The following is a 9,301-nucleotide window of genomic DNA, read 5'->3' on the forward strand; positions in this document are numbered from 1 at the left end:
TTGTGTAGAGACGGTCTCGCTGGCGTTATCCTCTGTGGAGTTTTGCGTTATGAATGACGACACAGCATGTCTGGTAAAAAGGTGTTCCGGCCTTGTTGGGGGATACAAGCCGCCGTTTAAAATGCGTTAAGTCGAACGCACCACTCACACGCAGTGTAACGGTCGCGATGTTCCGCCTTCAATATAAAAGCCGTTAAACTAACGCTTTCAACACGGAGGCTATCAAATCCGATTTTGTGGCGTTGTAAACTACAAAATTGCACTTTAAACGTTACTCGAAAGCATTGTTTCGTATCTGGGACAAACCCATGCTACAAAGGAGCTCCTGTTATCCTCTTGCTTGAGTAAAACATAACACGTATCTGGAGAGGTTTATTTAGAAAAAAACGTAACCGGAACTAGCTTGGTCGCGCTTTCGTTAGCCTGACGACATTGTGGGCGAAGGGGGAGGTAAGTAATTATTTAGGGGGAAGAAAGAAAGAAACAAAGTTGTCGACTGTGCAGTGCTCACGGGGAGGGATTTTTATTTATCACGAGCGGCTCTTTTAGTCCTGCACCGGCCTGCTGGGGGTTGATTCGAGTGTAACGGCGCGCCGGTTTTCCCCTCAGTTCCTGCTGTCCTCCCAAACTTCCCCGCTGCTTTCCTACCGAGTCCCGAACAGGATTTCTCTTTTGAAAACGGGAATGATAAAAGGAGTCGAGCACAGGCGGATGGACGGAGGAGTGTAAAGCCAGTGCGGTGTGTGCGCTTTCCGTTGGCTCGCTTACAACTAAAATACGCCTTTTCTGTCATTATTTTCCCTCCTCCGAGTAACTTTCCCCCCTGAGATGAATGGCAGAAGTCGGGTGAGTCGACTATCTGCGAACAAGCGGATTTCTGCTTTTCTCGTCTACACTGGACCCACATGAAGAGGTGATAGCCTGCATCCTGCTGAACCTCTCTCTCCCTCGCTCTCTCTCTCTCCCCCCGCTTTGTGCTTCGTTAAGAGGAAATTCAAACCCCAGACTGGAGGAGATCCGCGATAGCAGCCCGAGACTTGGCTCGAGTGTATTTAAGTCTTCTTTTTAAAAACTTTAAACAGAGACCATGCAGCTGTGGAGCCACATGAGGGTCCACAAAGGAGGCCCTCTGCGATCATAGGTCCACGCAGAAGTCTCCTGGATGTCTGTCTCTCCCGTTTCCTGGCTGGATTGAATTGTGTTAGTAATTTTTTTGTACTCCAATGGATTCTTCCTCACCACAGCCTACCTGTACCTGTGGATTTACCACATGAGGGCAGCCAGGTGACTCACAGGACTCAAGTCATGTAACCACCCTGTAATGTCTTAAAAGTTTTTATTTATCTGCTCTTTTTTTGTATTTATTGTATCTGTATAGAAGGGGTCCTGCTTTTGTTTTTCTTTTGTAGCTTTGAACTAGATTCCAGGCCAGTTTTTTAATTTCTTGTTACAGATTTTATTGTAGCCGTCACAAGGGAATAACTGTAGATTTCAGTCTTTGTTCTGCTGTACGTCCACTCACACTGTATTTGAGTGCAGTACTCTGTAACATTTAAAAAAACAGAGAGAGGGGGGAGTTGCTGTAAGACTTGACTTTGCCCAGGCAGGTGTGTGTGTGAGAGGGAGCACAGGAAGGCTTAATCATGGACAGGCCGATAAGCAAGCTGCTGGAGAAGCTGAAGCTAACGGACTCGGGGAGTGTGAAATTCAACGTGTCGAAGAAAAAGCACGACTCCTCCAGCAACTCCAATAACAGCAACGCCAACACCGGCGTCCCTGTGGGCGGCAGCGGAGGAGGGGGCAGCGTTCTTCCGCTGGCTCCCAGCTCTGCAGCTGCCTCGCCCGCAAGACCTGGCCAGTTCCCGCTTGCCTCGGCAACCACAAGTGATCCATGTGTGCCAGCAAGTGGGAGAGGAGGAGGAGGCGGCACAGGAGGAGCAGGAGGAATGGGGTTGACTTCCTCTCAGCTCCTCACCACACCATCTACTTCCTCCACAGTGGGCACCATCCCCCCAGATGTTGAGCAACCACCTCACCCCTCTACCTTGGCACCGCTGAGGCGTCCTTCCTCTCAGCAGCGGGCTTCCTGCTACCTGGGTGAAGGTGTAGATTCCCACCTTAGGCGTGAGTCCGGCCTGAGTCCCGAGTGCGACCCCATGGGAGCGTTCGGCTCCAAGGTGTCCCTCAATCAACGTCGATACTCATTGGAGCTTCAGCAGCTGGTCCAACGACAGCAGCTCCTGTCCCAGCCGCCTCCACTCTCCGTCCCGCCACCATACCCTGCTGCATCGGGATATGGATCGGCGCCCAGAGGCGGCGGAGGCGGCTTGGCTGAGCCCGGCTACCTCTCTGAGCCTGAGCGGCACAAACGCCTGTCTCTCCAGGAAACCCTGTTCTACAAGCGGCTGAGCACAGGCAACGATCTGTGGGAGAGCACCCGGCCGGCATCCCTCTCTCATCCACCACATCGCCCATCTGATATGAGCGGAGGAGGTGTAGGAGGTGGAGGCCTCTTTTACCCGCCAGGGCCAACCCTGAGTCCGTGCTCATCCTTCAGCTTCCAGGAGTCTGTGCTGGTCAGCCCCAGGTCCAGCTTTGCCTCCAGCACGGCCAGCGGAGGAGGAGGAGGGAGTCCCATGGGGAGCCGCTGCAGCAGCAACCGGACCAGTGGCATCAGTCTCGGCTACGACTTGCGCTATTCTGCATCCGGAGGCCTCCCTACCCAGCAGCAGTCCCCATCTGTGCCGACCGGAGGCTCTGCAACTGGATACGGAGTCCCGGGCAGGGCCGGAGTGACCTCCGTAGAGGCCTGGACTCAGTACCTGGAGGCAGGGATACGTTCAGGTGTGTACGATAGCCGTCACTCCTACCCGCCTGCGGTTGGGAGTCCCGCGGCAACGTGTTATCAGACAGCTCCAGATTGGTGGGAAGAGCAGCAAGCGGGCGTACGAGGCAAAGATCCAGGCACGATGGGAGAGAGGGCCCGATACTCAGACCTGCCCGGCACCCGATACCAGGAAGAGCTGACCCGACTTCTGCTGAGAGATGCTGCGCTGGAGGGCGATGGGCTGCTGGAGGGCCTGATGCTGAAGGAGCAGGCTCTCAGCCTCACGCCTCACGCCAAATCGGGCGTCACGCCAGCAGGAGGGCTGGCCAAACCTCAGGAGGAGCCAGGAGCCTTGCCTGGGAGAGAGGCAACAGAAAACCGGCAGGAGTTCTTTGGTGAGATCCTTATTTTTTTTTAAAAATTTTTATAAATTTATTTTGCAAAACAAAAAGTAAAAGAAGCAAATCAGTGGGACTGGATGGAGATGGGCAGCTGTGTTTAACTTTAAAAACAGTAAAATCACATCCCTAACCCGAGCCAGCAGCCTCACTGCTCATCCGTCCCCACGGCGTCCGCCCCTCACTGTGTTATTACTGTTGTCCTCACCGCCTGGTGTCGGATCACAGGTTTCTCTCTAAATGAAAGGGTTGTATGGATGGATGGACAGATTAATAGTTGAAAGAGTGTGTATGGATAGGTGGATGGTGCCACAGAACCTGCAGAGACATGCAGGGTCATAACACACAAAGCATTAAAGGAGTGGAGAAGGGGAGGGGGGAGGAGGGGAAAGAAAAAAAAAACATCAGCCAGGCTTCAGAAACCGAGATGCAGACAAGTAGACGTGTTTGACCGGAGAGAGGAAAGAAAATCAGTGCGCTAAAAGTTACGCACGGTTGTCAGCTGATGTTTGCACATCTTGCCAATTTGCCACAGTGGTGGTGCGCACAGAGGGCTAATGCAGCGGATCTGCACGCCGATTAAAGTGCAAAATTCTGCTGTAACACTCAGACATAAATTACATGGTTCCATATAAACACAGCTCCAGCTATTACTGAGTCACACAAGATTAGGGCTCCAGTTCTCTCAGTGTGCCAGTGTGTGTGTGTGCGCGAGCGTGTGTGTGTTAGGATGGCTAGATGAATGTGCGTATGTCTCTGTGTGTATATTGTTTCTTTGTGGCAGGGTGTGTCCCCCCCCCCCCCTTTGAGTGACTTCAGGCCACAGTAACGCAATGTGTGTGTGAGTCATGTGTATATGTGTGTGTGTGTAATGCTGCCTTGGCGTGTGCAGGGGTGGTGTGCTGTAGCCTGTTTTTCAGCTCAGGTATGTGTGCCTGGAGGGGACATACAATACTGTATTCCTCTCAGCCATTAGCGAGGAATCAGAAGCTCTGAGCCGTGAAGACAGACGCCCTGAGCTCAGCTCGGCAGCACACACCTGTGTTCAGGTGTAAAGCTGAACAAAATTAAAAAAAAATAAACGCAGTAATAATGAAAAAAGAAAGTAAAAATGGAAGAAGAGGAACATAAACTGAACAGATGTCGATTTATAGCTTTTAAGCTTCACTGTTTCACGCTCATTTTGTACATGCTCAGAGTTTCCAGCATGGAGGGCGGCATGTGTGCGAGTGTGTGAGCCAAAAGTTCAGGCTTCAGGCTGCTATAAATGCGTTTCAGCGAGTGTTATTTTATTTTAATAGGATGTGGCTCAGAGCATAGAAAGCTTCTGTTTGTCAGGGGCAGTCAATCAGAAAAAAGCAGGAAGAGGATGAACTGAGGGGCCACACAGACCCAGTATAAGATAAGTAAGGATTATTTTGCGCTGTGACTCATGCAAAGCTGCTCTAGTAGAGTCCTATAATTAAAACAAAATGGAAATAAGAATAACAGGTCCACCTTAAATACCTTATATTGTCTCATGATGTGAAAAGAACAAGGTGTAGTCACACAAATGTAGTCATGCGATGTGTCTATTGATTAGTTTTAAGTCATGAAAGGAGAGCAGATGTAGTTCAAAGTGTGACATTTGTCATTTTCTTTGGTATCAACTTGACTTTTGTGCCCCTAGTGAGCTTTATTTTGAAAAACCCTTTGTTTTTAAACCCTAAGTTCAGTCTTCTCTTTTCGTTCTTTTCAGTGAGTAATGTCAACCCCGCTTTCTTTCCATCTCTTTCTATATGCAGCCGTTTTCATACATTATATTTAAAGTTTCGGCTCTTTGGTTTTTGGCTTTGGCACCGGCTCATGCCTCTTCCTAAATATCGGAGGGATTGTCCAAGCTCGCAGAAGCAGGGTGTAGGAATTCTTGATTTGTGTGGCACTCCCTGAGCCACATTAGAAAGGAGAAGGGGGGGAAAAAGCTCAGACCAACCCTTAAATTGATCACAGAAAGAGTGATGCGCAGGCCACCACATTTCTGCTTTACATATGATTGTGGAATGAGGTTGGAGACAAACAGGCTCATTTTTGAAGCTTTTTCACAGAAGTAAAACTGATTACTTGCATTTCTTTTTTTGTAGGTCCATTTTGCTTGGTTATCTTCAGTATTTCAGCCCCCAAAAATGCCACCAAGCTTCTTGTTTCTTAGCCACTGGCCAGCAATTTAAGGAAAGCTGCACAAGCGTTAATTTCTATTAATTTTGTTGTTGCTTGCTTTGTAGTTTTGGCCCCCAGCATGGTAGGGGGAGGGAAAAATGGCTATGATGTTAAGTCTCCAAATTGCTCTTAATGTGGGGGGTTTAAGTTTAAATTTAAAGGTCTCGGTCTCCAAACTCCAGAAGAAAGAATCGTCTATGTTCTGGAAAAGCTGCCAAGAAGTCAGATCCGGCGGAGTTTCCCTTTAATAACAGAGAGGCTCGGCAGACACTCATGAGTGGATGAGCAAACAGGCTGGCATGGGTAACGAGGTTTTAACTGTGTGAAAATCCCCTAGGTGGTGCGAACGAGAGGATTTACAAGTGTTGACACTTTGTGTGGAGTTGGATTTCAGACACATTCTCCAGGAATGCGTCGTAAACAGAGCGCTGAGAGCCCCCGCCGAGCCATTGCTCCCGACTAAATGCGAGTTTGTGTCCCGGCAGGAACCTGCGTGAAGTGTGGGAAAGGAGTGTACGGGGCGGATAACGCCTGCCAGGCTCTGGAAAACCTCTATCACACTCGCTGCTTCACCTGCGTGTCCTGCGGTGAGTACGGCTTCCCCCCACCCACGCACACAGACACACACACACCTGACCAAACACAGCAATGATGATCAGGCTTAATGATGAATTTGTGCCACCGCCACACCTTCTGCAAACGCCCTCTTTGAAGCATTTACCACAAAAATGTGGAGATTTAATTATGCTGAGTCACCTCTGCCCCCATCTGCAGGACGCACCCTGAGAAACAAGGACTTCTACAATGTCAACGGCTCTGTGTACTGTAAAGAGGATTATATGGTAAGAGTCGAGGCCGAGGCTTGTTTTGTCATCCGCCTCTCTCACACACAAACACACTCAGACGTGCTCGGAGTCGGTTTGGGGGGAATCGAGGTTGCGATATTAGTAATCTCTTTGTTTTAATTACAGTTTTCGGGATTCCAGGCGGCTGCGGAGAAGTGTAGCGTGTGTGGCCACCTTATTCTCGAACAGGTGAGGGCTCTGTGTGAGTGTGTGAGAACCAGCACACCAAATACCTCCCAAACATTTGGAAGAACTCAGAAGAAACGCTCTAATCTTTAATCTTCCTTTTAGTTATTTACATCCAACGTTTCCCATAATGTTTTCGAAGAATACCTCGGAGAGTAGAGAAATTCAGTGACGTCCTTCTGTTGGCTGCTCGTTGGTTTCCCACGACAGATTTTCACTGGAATGTTTGCCTTGGGTTTTTGATAAAGGGAAAAAAATGGCTCTGCAGTGATTATCTTAAAACTTTTCACCATATTTGAACCACATAATACCCATAATATAAATAGCAGGCTGTCACTGTGTCTGTGATCCACAAGCATTATTTTCTGCATCAGTGGCTCGAAAACTTGTTGGTGCAACAGTGTTGAGAGGGGAAAATGCATTCCTGCTGGACTTGGGAGTTTAATTGGAAACACTGCTGCTTAAAGTATAACATTCAAGTTAATAAAGTTTATTCTTTTGTCTCCTGTTGAACGCTGTCTGGTCTCTGCTGGATTACTGATTGAAAGTGGAGGATGTTGGCAGGACAGTGTGGTAATGCTAAACCTGTTATTACCTGAGTCTGATGCTCTTTTTGGCTTTATGGGAAGTCCCCCCTCCCCCTTTACTTTTTAAATATGGCACCAAATCACTCGAGACTTTAATGCATTACAGAAAGAAAACCAGTAATCATTTATGTGCAAGGGATTGACAACAATGGGGACAAAAAACCTCACTTTTAACTGGAAACTGTCCCCAAGTAGCTAGAAAATGTAACTTGAGGGTAAACAGAAGAGCCACGGTGCAAAGGGAGCTGGAGTAGAGGGCTGTGACAGGATGTCATCATTAATGGCTGTACTGTTTAGCTGGCTGTGTGAGTCTTTGACTGGTGGGGGGAAAAATCACTGCTATTTGAAAATACTCAGAACAGCTTCAAGGTTTGTATTCTTTTATTTGTTTTTTGAGCAACCAGATTGTAAGTTCTGGTCAGAGACATGTTTGCTTTTGATGCCATTATACTCAAGATGAGGGAGATATCGTCAAAGCTGGGCGGCCTACATCAAATCTGATGTAGTCTGTTTTGATGTAATCTGCTTTCTTTGGAGGAAGAAGAAACGGAAGACTAGAAAAAGTAAAACCTAACAAAATTTTCTCTGTTCCTTTTATGCTCCTACACACACACACATCCTTCACAATAGCCAACCACTCCCTTGCAGTTGGTGGATCCTTATCCAGCCTTTGATATTTTTATTTTTGAACTTAAATCTTAGATCTGGTTGTTCTCACCCTCAGATCCTGCAGGCTCTTGGGAACTCGTACCATCCCGGTTGTTTCCGCTGTGTGGTGTGCTCCAAGGCTCTGGATGGGGTGCCTTTCACCGTTGACCAGCACAGCAAAATTTACTGCGTTGCAGACTACAACAAGTGAGTATTGTACCCGAGCACAAAACGGTCAGACTGGAGCCTTTGCTGGACAAATCCTGGTCCCTGGGCCTTATGTTTGACACTCCTGCTATAAGAGCTTCAGCTGTTCTGTACTGAAGATGTTATGAAGTTTGCACATTTAACATTTTGCAGAATGTGCTGCTGCTTAAAAATAACCGCTCCTGTGTCTCACTGCAGGACTTTTGCCCCGAAGTGCGCTGCCTGTTTACAACCCATCTTGCCTACTGAGGTGAGTAACGCTGACCTATCTCGTACTGTTCCTCTTCCTACCATTTAAGCTCCCATCTGGTTAAGCCTTCCCTCCTAGAAGGCCCCATCTGCTCTGATTGGTCAGCTGGCCTGGTTAAAAAATGAGCTGTGGCTTGCACTCATGAACCGTGAGTGTAGACACTGCCCTCTAAAAGCTGCTGTGTCACAACACTTCGGATTCAGCGGTGTATGTTTGAACCAGAATCTGTCCCACAGCAACGAATTAGCATGACTGTGTTCATAATTTACTTTGTTTTGGGCAGTTTTCCAAACTTTACACAGCAGTGTGACACAGAACAGGCAGGAAAGTACTGGAAATGTGGCTCTGCTGACCTGTTTGCTGTTTCAGGGCAGTGAAGACATCCTCAGGGTCGTGTCTATGAACAAAGACTACCACTTTGAGTGCTACCACTGTGAGGTAAGTGACGACTTAACGTTTCTGACTTCGTTTTGAAGCGAACCCACAGCTGACCTCGCCCCGTCTCCTCTCTTCCACCCTCAGGAGTGCGGCAAGCAGCTCTCCGATAAGCCCGGCTCGCAGTGCTTCCCTCTGGACTCCCACCTCCTCTGCCACTCGTGCCATGTGAACAGAGTGTGCGCCACACATAACGTCCCCCCTCACAACACACACTGATCGGCTTCTATGCAGCTGTAGATTTATTTTTATGTAAAAGCTGGTCTTAATATGCTGTCCATCCCCCTCCCATTCGCTCTTTCTTTACAACAAACCTGCTGAGATTGAGATGTTTTCACACTTCACCTTTATTTTGTCTGACTTGGATCAGTTTCTGATTGCCACATGTACTGCTTGCTGTACTTCTTGTACTATTACTGTACAACAGTTAAAAGGGAACAGGAAAACTACTGCTTTTTTTAATTCTTTACCCTAATGTGGCTACTGTTTGCTGTAGAGAAATGAGGGATTTTTTTTGTTTTTGTACATACATTATTGCTATCAGAAGTTTTGCACTTAAATTTGACTTTACTGTAAGAGATTTGTTACGTGAATCTGTACAAGTTGGAAAACACATTACTGTAATGATTATGTTGTAATAAATATTTTCTCTGCTCACACAGATTGTGTAGCTAGGTCAAAATTCAAAGAGGAGTCATCGTGCTTTCTTGTTTCGTGTCTGT

At 47.7% G+C, this 9,301-nt stretch overlaps 1 protein-coding gene across 1 annotated transcript; it reads left to right on the top strand.

Moving 5' to 3' along the window:
- Nucleotides 1-432: 432 nt before the first annotated feature.
- On the top strand, nucleotides 433-9,267 carry ajuba (ajuba LIM protein). Its single transcript, XM_080880437.1, has 8 exons — nucleotides 433-3,222; nucleotides 5,907-6,008; nucleotides 6,196-6,263; nucleotides 6,393-6,455; nucleotides 7,764-7,894; nucleotides 8,093-8,144; nucleotides 8,514-8,582; nucleotides 8,667-9,267. The coding sequence occupies exons 1-8, from the start codon at nucleotides 1,644-1,646 to the stop codon at nucleotides 8,796-8,798; spliced, it is 2,196 nt and encodes a 731-aa protein (XP_080736563.1). The 5' UTR covers nucleotides 433-1,643; the 3' UTR covers nucleotides 8,799-9,267.
- The last annotated feature ends 34 nt before the right edge of the window (nucleotides 9,268-9,301 follow it).

Source organism: Rhamphochromis sp. 'chilingali' (genome assembly GCF_963969265.1).
Source record: "Rhamphochromis sp. 'chilingali' genome assembly, chromosome: 1".
Classification (NCBI taxonomy): domain Eukaryota; kingdom Metazoa; phylum Chordata; class Actinopteri; order Cichliformes; family Cichlidae; genus Rhamphochromis; species Rhamphochromis sp. 'chilingali'.